The 16,455-nt window shown below is 35.8% G+C and overlaps 1 protein-coding gene across 4 annotated transcripts in view; it reads right to left on the reverse strand.

The window, feature by feature from the left end:
• Positions 1-426: 426 nt before the first annotated feature.
• SF3B1 (splicing factor 3b subunit 1) overlaps positions 427-16,455 on the reverse strand; it is a 35,891-nt gene continuing 19,862 nt past the window's right edge. For 2 of the 4 annotated variants that reach the window (XM_082841471.1, XM_082841472.1), the window contains 19 exons: positions 15,568-15,805; positions 14,224-14,436; positions 13,847-13,968; positions 11,963-12,160; positions 11,769-11,870; positions 10,051-10,230; positions 9,288-9,374; positions 8,658-8,928; positions 8,222-8,367; positions 7,967-8,113; positions 7,700-7,825; positions 7,020-7,241; positions 6,547-6,729; positions 6,348-6,459; positions 4,750-4,870; positions 4,295-4,426; positions 2,838-3,110; positions 1,198-1,414; positions 427-914 (listed from right to left, as the gene is read on the reverse strand). In XM_082841471.1, coding sequence (XP_082697597.1) covers positions 756-914; positions 1,198-1,414; positions 2,838-3,110; positions 4,295-4,426; positions 4,750-4,870; positions 6,348-6,459; positions 6,547-6,729; positions 7,020-7,241; positions 7,700-7,825; positions 7,967-8,113; positions 8,222-8,367; positions 8,658-8,928; positions 9,288-9,374; positions 10,051-10,230; positions 11,769-11,870; positions 11,963-12,160; positions 13,847-13,968; positions 14,224-14,436; positions 15,568-15,805 — 3,249 coding nt within the window. In that variant the 3' untranslated portion in view covers positions 427-755. Of the gene's footprint in view, positions 915-1,197; positions 1,415-2,837; positions 3,111-4,294; positions 4,427-4,749; positions 4,871-4,894; positions 5,337-6,347; positions 6,460-6,546; positions 6,730-7,019; positions 7,242-7,699; positions 7,826-7,966; positions 8,114-8,221; positions 8,368-8,657; positions 8,929-9,287; positions 9,375-10,050; positions 10,231-11,768; positions 11,871-11,962; positions 12,161-13,846; positions 13,969-14,223; positions 14,437-15,567; positions 15,806-16,455 lie in introns of those variants that run through there. The other 2 variants (XM_082841473.1, XM_082841474.1) reach the window with 2 other exon arrangements.

Below are 16,455 nucleotides of genomic sequence, written 5' to 3' on the forward strand. Positions count from 1 at the left end.
ACAAGGCAGTTTTAAAGTAAAGACACTTTCCCCACGTTCTACACAGAATCGTCAAGAGTTGGATATGACTTGAATCACTTCCCTTAAGCATGTTCATAAAGCATTTTGAGAAATCAAGAGATGAAAGGCGCTATGTAAGTGCAAAATAATATTATTCAAGACAGTTCAGCAAAGATGCTATAGTTTCTATGGTGATGGAAGGGTTGTACTAGTTTGAGGTGAACACCCCCAAAGCTACTCTTCTCAATGTCATTATCAACAGAACAATGGAATTTTGACAAAGATGCCATCACTTATATCACTTGTATTCTGCTACTTTCTATAAACCAGGTGACAGAAAATGATATAAAGCCACTTATTCTACACAAACCAGTACTTTATCAAAGTTCCGTATTTTACAAGTCATGTTCAAAAAACACACACAAGTTAGCATTTTGTACACAAATGTTTATTTCTCAATTAAACATTCCCTTTAAACACAAGGAATGAATTCTAAATCTTCATAAAGATGAATTAAAAATGAAAGCCCTCCAGAATAGTGTGTGCAATCACTGTGTTCTTGGTCACTACTGGCGTTTACTGTTTAACATCAAAAACAAAGACAGGTTATTTAAAAATCATGCTACTGGATTTCTAGCTCTTCCTCTATGACCAGTTCTATGCTGATCTGCAATGTTTAAAAGTTTACATCACCAAATCGAAGCAAGTTTAAGGTGTGAAACAGCTGTGCATTAAACACAAAATAAACAATAAAGTTACAAGATATAGTCAAGTTCATAACGAATATAGGTGTTCTTATCATCATTGTAGATTCTTGGATAATGTGCTATGAGAGCATCCTGTGAACCAATGTAGATGGAGTTGTAAATTTTCCAATACACATCTCTGACTTTCCGGGCTGGGTGAAACAAACCCTAGAATAATTAAAAGGCTACATTACTTCAAGAAATACACAACCTTAACACAACTAACAAACCATAAAGATATGGTTGCAAGCATTTCCCTTTGAGAGAGAAAACAAGATGGCAATTGCACAAAACTGCAGAGGGCAAAGACAAAATCTAATCCTCCCTCCCTCCCCTCACAACTGTTCTCCCGTATGGCAAAAACACACCCTACTGATAATTAGGAACAGTGACTTAATTCAACTAAAATTACTTTTTTCAATGAGTACTCTTTTAAAAATCTTTGACCTACCTGTAAACAATACTGCAGCATTCTACATGGTCCAATAGCAACTCTCAGACCCTCCAGGGCCCCCATAACTGCCTGAATTACATGGGGAGATGTCTCAAACACATTGGGCCATACATAGTTCAACAAGTGATTCAGTGAATCTTCACAACCAAATCCATAAACCCCAAGTGACATGTGTTGCACCACTGCACTAGCCGTCTGTCTGTGTACAAGGTCCCTGTAACAGAGGGGGAGAAAGCTCTTTGTTAAGATACAGTCTTAGTTTCACAGAAGATACATGCCTGCCCATTAGAAACTAAATCACAAATTCAGTGCATGGAGTGGATGCAGAGTCATCCCCACACCTTATGTATCTGATACAGAATGCTTTTAGAGTGACTAATGATTCTACTTGAGAACTTTGCTTTAACAACTCAAACCTCACTCTGGCTCAAAAATAAACCATATTTTTCTTTGAAAGTAATATAAGCAAGAAAGCCGAGCACAGTGTACATTTTATATGCTACTAAAAATGAGAGAGAACACATGACTCTTACATACGAATGAGTAACAGTAATATCTCATTTTAAACTCTGTAAACTTAAAACCTTTGAAAGTAATTCAATACAACAGATAACTAAATTGAGACTAAATCTCTTCCCTTGTCAATTTTTTTTAAAGGTTCATTCAAGAACTCAATTTAGGGAAAGGAAGAGAAGGACCAATAATTTTTTCAAAACCAGAAATAAGAACTCTTATCACCTCCCATGTTTTAAATGAACTTATGTTTATGACAAGTCATTGAGTTATTTATTCCACAATTATTCAACTGACTACAAGCATCAGATAACGGGTCTATGAAGGGTATAAAAACAAGTTCACACTCTTTACCCTCAAAGGCAGGAAGAGTACCTTAAAGGTATAAGAGAAAAAAACATCTGAACTTAGTTACTAGCATCCTTATTTCTCTTATTTATTGTAATAATCTATTAGGCATAGACTGAAGTGAAGCTGTATTCCCCCTTAGTAAATTTCCCAACTAAAGTAATGTTTCTTGGTATCAGGACTCTATCAATCACTTCAAGCAGTACTTTATCGGTGGTCACCACCTGAATAACTGGGGGCCTGCAGTGGGAATAGTGTGGCTCTGGCAGGCTATGTTCAGTAGTTCAAAAGCCTTACAGAAACCTCTGCTTCATCTGCCGTAACAAAAAGCTAAAAAGATCAGGTCTCTTTGCCATACCGATAAGCTCATGCTCAACATTTCCTCTAATTATATTTGACTTTAATTTTTAAAACAAAAGTTGATCAGGAATTCCCTGGTGGTCCAGGGGTTAGGACTCAGCATTTTCACTGCCGGGGCCCGGGTTCAATCCCTGGTCAGGGAACTAAGATCCTGTGAGCCACGCGCGTGGCCAAAAGGCGGGGGGCTATTAAAACAGGGAGGGGGCACTTGGAAAAAAAATTGGGGGAACCACTATAGCATCTATCTTATTTAGAGATAATAGTCCTAATTTATTTATAGTTTCATAAAAATCCAGACTAGTAGTCCCTTCTTTAACTACATCACAACAAATAGGTCATATAATAATTACTTCCATAAGTTCTAAAATAAAAGAAGAATTATAACTATTTTCTTGCATTTAGTTCAAGTCACTTACCTATCCATTAAAGCATCTTCAAGGAGTGGTGTTACAGCATAAATGTAGTCCTTTCCCATCTCACCAATATATTCAAACAAGAAGGAAAGTGATTTTAACACTCCATTTTGAACATTCAGTTCAGGAACTCTGTATTCATTCATTAAGGCAGGTAGTACTGTGAAGGGTGAACATGTTTCAGCGACAATAGCTATTGCTACAGTGGTACAAACTCTGTTCTGCCTTTCCTGAACTTTGAGGTTGTTTAAAAGTGTAGCCAATACATCATGAGGGCTGGAAAAAAATAAATGTGTCAGCAAACTGTTAGTTTACAAGTCAAAATTTTTTTGGAGGGAAGAAAAATAATCAAAGGAATGGAACTTCATGCTAAGTAATTACTGGGAACTTAGTAATTTTATGCTAAAATGCAATACTTTCAAGTCACTGGCATTACGGTTTCTACTTAAGAACTTCATTTAAATTAAAGTGTTCATTTTAATGAAAAAATTCAAATGGCTTCATTTTCAAATATAATTTACAGTCTTTAGTATATTTCCTGAAACAAAAAGAAATTTCATTAAATGTTTAGACTGAATAATTCTTTGAGTGGTCAGAACATGGCCACTAGAGCAGGCAACCTTACAGTAGTATATAAACTGTGGTCTCCAATGCCACAACACACAAAATCTGTTTTCCAAAATCCTCCCTCCCACACATCTTTACCACATTTATTCTCCTTCTTTAAGCATTTATTCTACCACAAATTTAAAGGGACACAGGAACTAAAAGTTAACAACAGCTATTCATTGCCAACTTCTTAACTACATCACAGATGAAAAAATATTATTGCTACCAAAAGGCATGTGGGGAGACTCTAATTAAATAATCCAACTTTTGTTATGTTTTATTGCTTGAAAATATTTAGTTATTAAGCCACATATACATAAGTATCTCATTTTCTACAATGACTGTTTCTTCTACTTTGGTTCTGGTGGAGCAGAAGCAAATAACCATAGGTTATCTAATAAAATAGCTATCATTCAGTTGTCTGTGGATTAATTTTAGAAAAATATTTTTAAAACACATAAAGCATTAACATGAAAACTGAATTATGTTAATTGTTTTACTAAGAACTCGCCTTAATATTTTAAGCAATATCCTAAAAGGACCAACAAAATTTGAAATTATTCTGAAATGGTACTGTTTCCCTCTTCTGAAAATAGTGAAGTGTGACTAAATGAAATTTTAAACTGTTCCATCTATTTTAATTCAATTTAACATTTAAGAAAACATTTCAAAAACTGAAGGTCAGTGGTTGAAGTCTATTCTAAAAAACATAAAGTCTACTCTAACTGCATTACTCATACCTTGCCTTAAAAGAGTCTACAGAAATGGAAACACCTTTTAACACTACAATGGGTCTATTACAAAGTAAAAAAAAAAAAAAAAAAAAAATACACAGAAGTAAATATACTCACCCAATGGCCTTTGCAATATAACCAAATGTGTTGACTGTGGCTCTACGAATAGCTTTTTTGTGAGCTTTTAAGAGCTCTAAAAGCTCAAAGCAAATCCTCATCCATTCTCTTGCAGACACATATTCAGCTCCCCTAGTTTAAAAAAAAAAAGAAGTTAAATTTTTTGTAACAATAAGTTTTAAAAGGTAAATCTGCAAATTCAGTTCTCAAAACATGATTACCAATTCATTTTAAGCATTAAATAAAATTATTATTACTGCTCAGAAAGGATGGTTTAGTTTTAAAAATATACTGCCACTCACTCATTACCATTCAAATTTGAAAATATTACTGAAATATTAGCCTGACCATATATACTTACATTAGAAACAATAAGCAAATTTGCAAAGTGAATAAAAAGTGGCTAAATGTGAAACACAATACTGCTTATTAAAATGTTTAGGTAATCTGCTTACCTATCAGCAATACGTCCAACAAGATCAATACAATTCTCTTGTACTTTTTCATGCCTATTCTTTAAGATGGGGGTGAGTCTAGGCAGCAGATCTTTAATAGGTGGAGTCATCTTATGCATACCTATTTAACAGAAGTCAAACACACTATCAATTAACACGTGAACTGCAACCTTTGTTCATTTTACCTTTTATTTAACAATGTAATATACGTGACTAGGCATAAATACAAACTTACAGCTGCCTATGGAAAGAAAAAGCCCCAGCTTCAGATCAAACGCAGAATTTTTAACTTTTTATTAACAACTTCTGATTATGCATAAAAATGAAAGAAATTAGTGAAGTGATTTAAAGAATGATGGATACTCAACAACAAAAAAAAGTTTTATTTGGTTCTGAAATGTATTTGTACACTGACATTTAAATATGGGGACAGCTTATGTTCCGGCCATACACAACAATATAAGCCAGAGGTAGACATGTAAATTAAAGCAAAATTTTCCAGAAAGGGCCCCCTTACCCTTTAACTGCAAAACAAACAGATCTCCAGTCTCCCTGCAATGCAGGGCATACTTGGATGGTATTTACACCTATGAAGAGAGAAAAAAGGAGGCAGCTGGCAGGGGCTCTTGCTCTAACTAGAACTGCTTGCTCTGATTCTCTCTCCATTGCTTTTCCCATGTTTCTCTGACCAACAATATGGTTTACAATTCCCTGCAAACCAGAGCCCCACAAGTGGCCAAGTAACTGATTTTTGGCAAGTATCTCCAAGTAGAGAGAGAGGAAAGGGCTGAACTGGGGATTATATGTAAATGCGATGGTTCGAAGACCTCCTATACTGTATAAAAACCCCTTACTAAAATGAGAAAAATAGTGGCTATCACAGCCAGCTATTTCAACCTCTTGATAGGTTATTTCTGTCCCTCTAAACTCCGTAGAAGTTACTTTTGCAATAGTTACATTCACTTATAATGAAGGATAAAACAGGAGACCATTTGTTTGTTCCATCATAATGCCCTTAAAGAGGAAAAGCTTTGTTCTCCACACCCAAGAGCGTTTGTAATACACCTCTGTTTTAACTTTGGATAAAGAACTGAAAGGACAGTTTAAAAGAATTGGATTTAAATAAAAATGAGGTCACTTGATCAATTCACTTTTTTCTCTGGTTATTGTTCCTTGAACTAAATAGCAAGCAGGAAAACCTACCATAACCATTTACTAATTCAAGGTTGAATAAATATATAAAACTTTAGAGTTCTCTCCACCCACCACCTCCTCTCCCATATATTTCAGGTGACACACAATTTTTTAGGGCCCTCTATCCCATGACTTCAAAGTTTTTTGAGTTGTGACTACTTCCTCCTCTCTTGCAGGTCCTAAACTTGCCCTCTTTCTCTCTTTTAAAGTAAAATATAAATAGACTTTGGGAGATAAGATTCTTGTGACATCCCAACTTAACTGTAATTTTCAGTGGTTAAAAAAAAAGTATTAGACATTCGTTAGTCAACTCCTAAATAGGATTCTCTATTTTACTTTCAAAATACCAAAGAAACTTTAAAATACAAAACAAAAAATTCTTACATGACCAACAAATTCCATACCTATTACATTTACAATGGCCTTCAGTGCTCCAAGAATGCTGCCCAATACTTCAGGGTACTCTTCGCCCAAATACTCATACAAAACAACACCCAAGTGCCCCATCAATTTTTCCTGTAATAAAAAAATGATGATGATGAAATGTTACTGTTTACATTACTCCTTTTGGTGAAGAAATAAGAATCTGATATAAAAGTTTACCTCTTGACAAGTCTTCATGACAACAGCCGTTCGAGAGATCAAGTCAGCTGCCTGTTGCCTAACTTTTGCTGATTTGTTATTTAAACGCCACAAAACTGTACCGCAGATCTGAGGCAAGTACGGTTTGACTCGTTTGCCAAGAGCATTGACCACTGTGCCAAAGCCGTTCAACATTACTGAGTCCTTATAAAAAAAAAAAAAAAAAAAGCCAAGTTAAATTTAAAACCTACATTCAATGTGAACAAGAATTCAGTTTGTGACTAAACAGTTGAAATATACTTATATTCCGTTTCCAAAAATCTAACCTAAAAATTTGAGGTAGAAGAGTATTTCTTTGTAGCCAACTGCATGAGAACATGAACATTTAAAAATTATTTCAAATTTAATTACTCTTTGGTGATAATATTTACTTGAAAATATGTTTTACAAATATGAAAGTCAGTGGCAACTTGCCTAATAATTAGTATCATTACCTCTGTAGTCTGTTCTTGAAAAGCATAAAGAATACCATCAATCAGTTGTTCTTCAAGTTTATGATCAATGTCTGCTGCTCCCAAGTTGCCCATAATTTTCTCAATTGTCTCCATCACCATTTTTCTGTACTGTTCAGCTTCATCTTTCAGATCATCCACAATCCTGGATATAATTTCTGCTGCACCTACTTTGTTTGCCAACTCCACAGTAGTATCAACTAACTAAAAAGAGGAGGAAAAATCATTTAATTTACTGCTTTTCCAAGGAAATAAAGAGACATCATGAAAATGGAATATTCTAAAGATACTATTTAGCTAGTAAGCATGCTGAGGACAGATGGCTCCTACTATTAAAACTTTAAGAAAAAGGTGGCCAAAAACATTTAAATATGAGTCTAAGTCAAGGAGATTTAAGGTTACGATTGTATTCATGCTTCACCTAGCCAGATTAAGCAGTCCATTTACTAGACAAAAATGTCAATTCATAGTTGGCTATCTATCCTAGAATACAAAAGCAAAATGGAAGTTAACTGGCTGATTAAAATCCATCTCCTTTCACAATCAAACACAAACAACCTGTGAGGTTCTCAAGGCAAAAAATAACTTACGTAATATGCATTCAAACTGACTAAAGGATCAGTTGAAAGAATTTCTGAAACTATTTTATGATAAAAGCTTACCTGCCGGTAATTTCTTCTATCCAAAGCCATTCTGTGTTGCCAGAAGTGTTTAAAAAAAGGAGGAAGGATCTCTGTTTTAATGTAGTTTGCTTCTACACCATCTGTTCCACAACACTGCTTTACCACCTAAAATGTTAAAAAATAATAATAGTAATCACAGTCCTGGTTTAATACGCAAGTTTTTTTTAAATGATATAAAATTCTCTTTGAACCATGAAACACATTTAGATTAACAAATCTGGAACAGCAACAATTTGGAACAATTACCTTCAGCACAATTTTCTTCATTTCTTCATCAGGAGATTGGAATTCTCGAATAAGAATTAACATCACTTCTCTAGTATAGTAGTTGGCATATTCTGCATCCATGAGAGGAATAAGATACCCAATAGCCTTTAAGAAAGCGGCCAGGCCCTATTTTAAAATAAAATATATATATATATTTAGTAAATTAGCTTTAAGTCACTTGAACTTCAATGAGTAGAAATAAAAAGAAAAATGAAATCAAACTGGTAAATCTACCTTTCCTCTGTGTTGGCGGATACCCTTCCATAGAGGCTTTAACACAGAATCAAAAGATTCGATACCATAAGGAGTTGCTGCTTCAGCCAAGGCAGCAATGGCCAAAGCACTAATGGTCCGAACTTTCTGCTGCTCATCCACAAGACCTATAAAAAACCAAACACAGGTTTTAACTAAGCAACATTACCTAACTTCCATAGCATCATGCAGATTCTAGAAATATATCTAACCATTTAGTCAAATTGCAGAATCTGTTCCCATTAGACAAAATTAGGCAAAAGCCAGTATGAACCACAGCCTATTAGCAGCTAATATTACAAATCCAATCATAAACTATATGGTGTTTGTGTAGTTTACCTTCCATTTCTCTCTCCAAGAATCAGTAGCCTAAATTTCAGGAAACTGTCTTACAAAAGACAGTTATACTACAACTTACCATGTTCAATGATTTCAACTAAACTTCTGAGATGTGGCAAGATGGCACAGCCCATGAGAATAGCTATTTGCTGTACAATTTTTATACCAGTGTGTCTTGCTTGCCAGGACTTCTTGCTTTTGCACACAGCTTTTAAGAAAGGCAATAATGAAGGAATGCCCAGGGCAGAGGCTACAACAGCAAAAGCTCTAGCTGTTGTGTTACGGACATACTCATCCATGTTATCTATATCAGGTCTCATGGTAGAGATCATAGTAGCCAGACCAGCAGCCTAAAAGTTTAAGAAAAAAGCAACAGTCATGAGTTGATAACATTAACCCTCAATCATTCCATTCTAAGATCAAATAATCCGGGCTTCCCTGGTGGCGTAGTGGTTGGGAGTACGCCTGCCGATGCAGGGGACACAGGTTCGTGCCCCAGTCCGGGAGGATCCCACGTGCCGCGGAGCGGCTGGGCCCGTAGGCCATGGCCGCTGGGCCTGCGCATCCGGAGCCTGTGCTCCGCAGCGGGAGAGGCCGCAGCGGTGAGAGGGCCGCGTACCGCAAAAAAAAAAAATAAATTAAAAAAAATAATAAAATCAAATAATCCTATCAACATATATAAAACTTTCTTCTCCAGAAACATAAATACCTTTGCCAAATTAGAAATAATCTCTCGGCCTTCCACTCTAGCATAGTAATCCTCATCAATCAACAATGGTTCAATGACCACCAGGATCTGAAAAAGAGAAGGAGCTACATTTTCACAGCAATTACTGATGCAATGCTCAAGAAACAGTACATGTAAGGGAATTTATAATTACCAGGACTTTGTTAATCAAGGGACAAATTAAGAATTTTAATCACACAAGTTTAAACCCCACATAAAGATGAGTATTTGGGAGCACTGTTAACTACACAGACTATAAAATACACACAGTGCACACACACACACGCCCATCTGCATTTTACAATTCTAAACCATAATTACCATCAGCAAAAAGATGCTTCTTAGTAGTAAATGGCATGGTATAGAAACATACATTTTCTCATTCTAATATCAATAAAAGCAAATTTTAAAATATGAATAATATGAACCCACTATATAAGATGGCAAAAAGTTACATCTATTTACACATGTATTTGTGTATGTATGCTTGTGCAAAGAAAAAGGTCTGGGAGGGCATGTAAATTTAACATTGGTTAACTGAATATCTTTAAAGGGGTTGAAATTTCCCTTTTTATTGTGAATGTGTAACATCAGCTGTTACTTTTTTAGAATTTTTAAATTTCACAAATACACCTAATAATAAGCTGGTCAAAAAAATCCACTAACTCCTTTTACTTAAAAAATATCAAACCAAAAAAATAAATAAATAAAATCAAAGCATTAGAAACACAAATTGAGAACAAACCTTGTGCACATATGGTCGAACTAAGTCATCAAGTTTGTATAATATTCTATCAATAACTTTTACAAGTAAATGACGCTCTTGATCCTCAAGTGTAGGCGACATCAGCAGAGGAAGAATTTGATTAAACAAAGGACCAGCTCCAAATTCACGAGCTTTATCAGTAATCTGACGCAATGCAGCCTGGAAGAGAAAAGAGTAATAGGCATATTTCTTTATTATAAGCATGAGCCAATTAATTACTCCACGGTTTTCTGTAACTGAATATTTTAGTGTAAACTTCAGACACCTTACATAGAATAGCATGAGTTCATTCCCATCAAAATTACTCTGAAGTCTGAACTCTTGGGCTAAAGGCTCAATGTTTTCAGTTAATTCAAAAAGGGTAACTGAATGCTGGAGAGTGTGTGGAGAAAAGAGAAGCCTCCTACACTGTTGGTGGGAATGTAAGTTGGTGCAGCCACTGTGGAAAACAGTATGGAGGTTCCTCAGAAAAGTAAAAATAGAGTTACCACATGATCTAGCAATCCCACTCCTGGGCATATATCTGGACAAAAATATAATTCAAAAAGATACATGCACCCCTCCCCATGTTCATGGCAGAACTATTTACAAGAGCCAAGATATGGAAAACACCTAAATGACCATCGACAGATGAATGGATAAAGAAAATGTGGTGCATATATACAACAGAATACTACTCATCCATAAACAAGAATAAAATACAGTAAGTCCCCTACATACAAACCTTCAAGTTGTGAACTTTCAAAGATGCAAACATGCCCCTGTATGCCAGGTATTGTACTGTACTACTGTACTTTTCAAGGTACTGTACTGTAAGATTAAAACTGATTTTTAAAAAAAAAAAAAAAAAAAAAACTGATTTTTTATGTATTATTTGTGTGAAAAGTATTATAAACCTATTACAGTACAGTACTACATAACTAGCCAATTGTGTTAGTTGGGTTACCTAGGCTAACTTTGTTGGACTTAAGAACAAACTGGACTTATGAATGCACCCTCAGAACGGAACTCATTAGTATGTAGGGGACTTACTGTAATGCCATTTGCAGCAACATGGATGCAACTAGAGATTATCATACTAAGTGAAGTAAGTCAGAAAGAGAAAGACAAATACCATATGATATCACTTGCATGTGGAATCTAAAATATGACACAAATGAACCTATATATGAAACAGAAACAGAATCAGGGACATAGAGAATAGACTGGTGGTTGCCAATGGGGAGAGGGGTGGGAGAGGGTTGAACTGGGAGTCTGGGATTAGCAGATGCAAACTGGTATACATAGAGTGGATAAACAACAAGGTCCTACTGTATAGCACAGGGAACTATATTCAATATCCTGTGATAAACCATAATGGAAAAGAATACGAAAAAGAATGTATATATATATGTATAACTGAGTCACTTTGCTGTACAGCAGTAATTAACACAACATTGTAAGTAAACTATACTTCAATAAAAAATAAATTTTAAAAAAGGGTAATTTAATAGAAAGAGTCACAGAGTATAATATAAAACTCCTTAACTTCTCCTAAAGGATCAACCATCTTCAAGCCACACATGATACTAATACAATACCCCACATAATTCCACTAACTGTATTAGAATCTTCAGCATATTTTAAAGGCTCTGATGATAAAATGGAGAATCTCTAAAATTATAATGAACATGATGATTTAATAAACTGGTACTTACTTTTCTCATTGGAGGTGTTCCATTCTTAATTTTTAAAAGCAACTTCATTATTTTTCTCTCTTTTTGCTCTTCTGGACTAAGTGTTGATTCATCAACATCAACCTAACAGTAAAAAGTAAAAAGTTTAAAGGTTAGTGGAGATACTGTAACTTCTAAATAAAAAGTAATATTTTATTTCTGGTATTATCACTTACCAAAAGTTTATCAAAGTACTGAATATCATCAGGTTTTAAAAATGGAAGATTTCCAGATGGTTGGTCATTAACACTTTTCATAGTTCTATCTTCAGTTTGCATGTGGAAACCTGTCATACCACCCAAAGGTGTTGGAGTTGCTGTCAGCTTTCGAGCTGGAGTTCGAATAGGAACATATCCAGCTGGAGGGGGAAGTACCTAATACAGTTAAAAGACAGTTTAGGATTTTCTTAACTTTCCATAGTAAATAATAACAAAAATGAACAATATTTGCAGTTAAGATGCTTTCTGCTTAGAGGCAAGAATTAACAATCCCATTTTTCTATCTTATTTATAAGTTTAAAATACACAAGTATTACTATTTCTCATCAAATTTAAATTAAGTGTATTAGAAGTATGGGGAAATGAGGATACACAAAGTGGGCTTACAAATTCTGATCACTTTCAAACATTAGTCTATATAAACATGTTGGTGAACCAATGTCATATAAATGGAAATAAGCTCAAAGTGCACATAATGTATAAAATATTATATTTTAGTAATAAATTAAAAATTCATGTAAATCTCTACAAAAACAAATCTTAATATTTAAGTCGTTCTACAAAAATGAGTGACTGCATAAAAACTACAACCAAAATATTCACCAAAGCCCTGTAAATACACAACATTTGACTAAACCCAAAAAATTCACTCAAGAGTCACAAAGGAGGGCTTCCCTGGTGGCGCAGTGGTTGGGAATCCGCCTGCCACTGCAGGGGACACGGGTTCGAGCCCTGGTCTGGGAAGATCCCACATGTTGCGGAGCAGCTGGGCCCCTGCACCACGGCTGCTGAGCCTGTGCTCTAGGGCTCGCGAGCCACAGCTCCTGAGCCCACGTGCTGCAGCTGCTGAAGCCTGTGTACCTGGGGCCCATGCTCCACAACAGGAGAAGCCACCGCAGTGAGAGGCCCACGCGCTGCAATGAAGAGTGGCCCCTGCTCCCCGCAACTAGAGAAAGCCCACGCGCAGCAATGAAGACCCAATGCAGCCAAAAATAAATAAATTTTAAAAAGATGTAATGACTATCCTCTTAGGAAAAAAAAAGAAAAAAACTTGTATTAGAAAAAAAAAAGATTCACAAAGGAGGATTTTCCCCCTCCTATTGATAAACCAATCAATGAATGCAATTGTAACAGACACTTAGCCAGTCAATAGTAGGCTGGAGAGTGACTATACCCACAGCATTACACGGAGGGTACAAGAAGTTATAAAGCAGTAAGTTCATGCATACTTGAAACAAATACTCTAATACAAACCTAATGAGGGGGTAGGGGGGAATACATACATAAAAACTGTTAAAAAAGCAATAGGCATTGGCAGAAAAGGCTCTGTAAAGGCCATCAAATGACTTAGGTTCCAGCCCTGGTTATAACATCAGCTATATGACCACTTTTAGACCAGCAAAAGGTCCTTGAGTAACAGGTACCTAGAAGATTTTATAGTTCAAAATGAACTTCAAGTTGCTATGGTAAAGAGAGAACATAACATTCTTCGTGTCCACTGGCAACCCATGAACTAAATACACAAGATTTTGTGAAACACCAAGTAAAATAACCATGATCTAATGTTGGAAATGAAATATACCTGGAAACAGCTAAAGAATGAAACGGCAGTAGTAAATTTGAGCAAGGCCAATGCAAACTTGACCAGTTAGTATTTTCAAAGAATATTTAAAATAAAATCCAGGGAATTCCCTGGCAGTCTAGTGGTTAGGACTCGGAACTTTCACTGCCGGGGCCCGGGTTCGATCCCTGGTTGGTGAACTCAGATCCTGCAAGCCACGCAGCGTGGCCAAAAAAAATCCCTATCCTAAAAACCACCACACTCATATTCACTGTTTTTACCTTATATCCTTCTGGGAACATAGCATCTAATTCTTCATCAGACAATGGGCGATTTCTCTCATCAATTTCTCTCTCCCACCGCCAAGCCTGAAGCTGTTCAGGAGTCATACTCATTATGTGACCTACCAAAAAAGCAAATTTCTGTAACAATCTATGTAGTGCAAGACTTTTATCATTACACAGATCCTTGGGATATAAGATAGTTAAAATCCATTCTAACATTTAATTGTTTATATTATAAACTCAAACCAAGACTTCTTTTTACATCCTGTTATTCTTGCTAAAAATAGGCATTAATGGCACACAGAAAAACCACAAAGAAAAAATTCAAAATACTAACAAGGGGAAAAAAATATTTCCAATGATAAAGTTTCTACCTGGAGTAGGGGTAGCCATGTTCATGGCTGGCGTGCCAATTGGTGTCTTTCCAGGGGTCAGAACAGGAGTGCTTCCACCCATCTGACTAGCTGGTGTTTCATCCCAACGTGACTTTCTTTTACTGGCTCCAGGAGTTGGTGTTTCACCAATGGAATCTCCACCTCGATCTGTTCGAGGAGTCTCAGCCCATCCACTTCCATGTCCAGGAGTATCTTTAAAGAAAAGGAGTGAATAAGCCTAAAATTTTAACCACTGTCAAAAAATGACTATTTTCAGACAACTAATATACTTAAACTGATCAACTTCAGAAACAGGATATTCCTAAAATGGAGACACATTTAAGTTTTAATGTTTCATTTCATATTTATTCTCCTTGACTGTATCTTTTCCACGGATTACAAAAACAATAAATGATAACCATCGAGGAACAGGAAAACAGAGCAAAGGATTTTTTCAACTACCCACAACATACAACCCATAGACAGCCACTTTACGTATCTTGGGCCACCTTTCATTTCTCCATGGAGTGAGATTACTCTGCATGTACAATTCTATACTGCCTCTCTCATCCGCTGTATTTTTTTCCAGGTGTTTTTGGGCTGCGCCGTGCGGCCTGTGGGATCTTAGTTTTAGTTCCCCGACCAGGGATGGAACCCGGGCCCCTTCAGTGAAAGCACCGAGTCCTAACCACTGGACCACCAGGGAATTCCCTACATTTCATGTTAAGCACTCTGCCCAATCATTAAAAATTCTTTATAAAATTTTAATATAGCAGATGTAATGTTAAATCTTAACTTCCCAACGCTAATCTCATAAACAGTTAATAAAATACAGCTTTAGAGAGTTTACACAAAAAAAAAGGTATTTAGGCAAATTTACACAGACAGAAAGTAAATGAGAGGTAACCAAAGGCTGGGAGAAGTAAGAATGGAGAGTTATTGCTTAATGGGTACAGTTTTTGTTTGGGATGATGACAAAGTTCTAGAAATGAATAAAGGTAATGGTTGCACAACACTGTGAATATACTTAATGCCACTGAATTGTACACTTATAATGGTTAAAATGATAAATTTTATGTTATATATATTATACTACAATAAAAAAAGAGATTATGGCCTACAAACTTTACTTTCTTCTAATGTTCTTCCTAAAATAAATCTTAAATCTCTTCAAGAAGGGAAAAGAATTAGGTATATCATCTGCTCAGTTCTTTACCTGTCCCAAAAGCATCTGTTTATTTATCTGTCTTCCTAGGACCAGAGAGAACAGATTTTGGCCATAAACATACCACTCATCAAATCAACATTTTACCCAAGCACACACCCAAACTCCACTAGAAGTACCTCTTTCTGTTTTGGGGGTCTCATCCCATCTGTTTTTACGAGCACTGGAAGTTGCACCTCCATGGCCTGGTGTCGCGTGGCCTGGTGTATCGCCCCGTCCAGGGGTAGCAGCGCCCGCAGGTGTGTGACTAGGTGTAGGATCCCATATTTTTGAGCCTGGGGTTGCTCCAGGAGTCTCACTTCCTTTTGCACGACCTGGTGTCTCATCCCATCTTAAGGAAGGGGTATGTCCAGGGGTCTTAACAGAGCAAAAAAAAATTTATTTCATACACCCACATAAAAATTAGAAAACCTGCTAAGCAAACAAAAAAAATTAAATGTTTTAGTTCATGATTAAGAGAACAAATTATCCTTCTGCTTAAAAGATACCTACTTTCTAGCAAATATGTTTATGACAAAAAATAACTTAAAAGATTTAATTTGTAGCAATGAAAAAAGCCCTAATTTAAAAAACAATGTATTTTGGTTATGCCACTAATGGCTCCGTAACTTTGGGAAAACATTAAGGTTTCTCTGTCAAGATCTCAAGAATTTCACCTTTAATTATATCAGCACATCTCAAAACTGGGTCTTAGAGACAGAGACTCATGAGTTCCCACTAAGAATATTTTTGTTTTTGTTCAATTTTGTGTGTGTTTGATTAATTTAAGCATGGTTTGGATCACCTGGGTAATTATAACTAGATACTGCAACATTATTTCAAATCCCTGAGAAGAGGTTATATTTATAATCAAATCTATAATACTATTGCTCTGATGCTGGCAAGATTAGTGAAAAAAGATTAGAAGTTGACTTAAATGAAGGTTCCATGGTAGTTGAATAGAGACAAGTAGTGAGCAATGTAGGACATCAGACAGTATGAAAGCAAAAGAACCTGCAGAGTGCAGA

The sequence above is a fragment of the Leucopleurus acutus genome, assembly GCF_964270905.1.
Source record: "Leucopleurus acutus genome assembly, chromosome: 6".
NCBI lineage: Eukaryota > Metazoa > Chordata > Mammalia > Artiodactyla > Delphinidae > Leucopleurus > Leucopleurus acutus.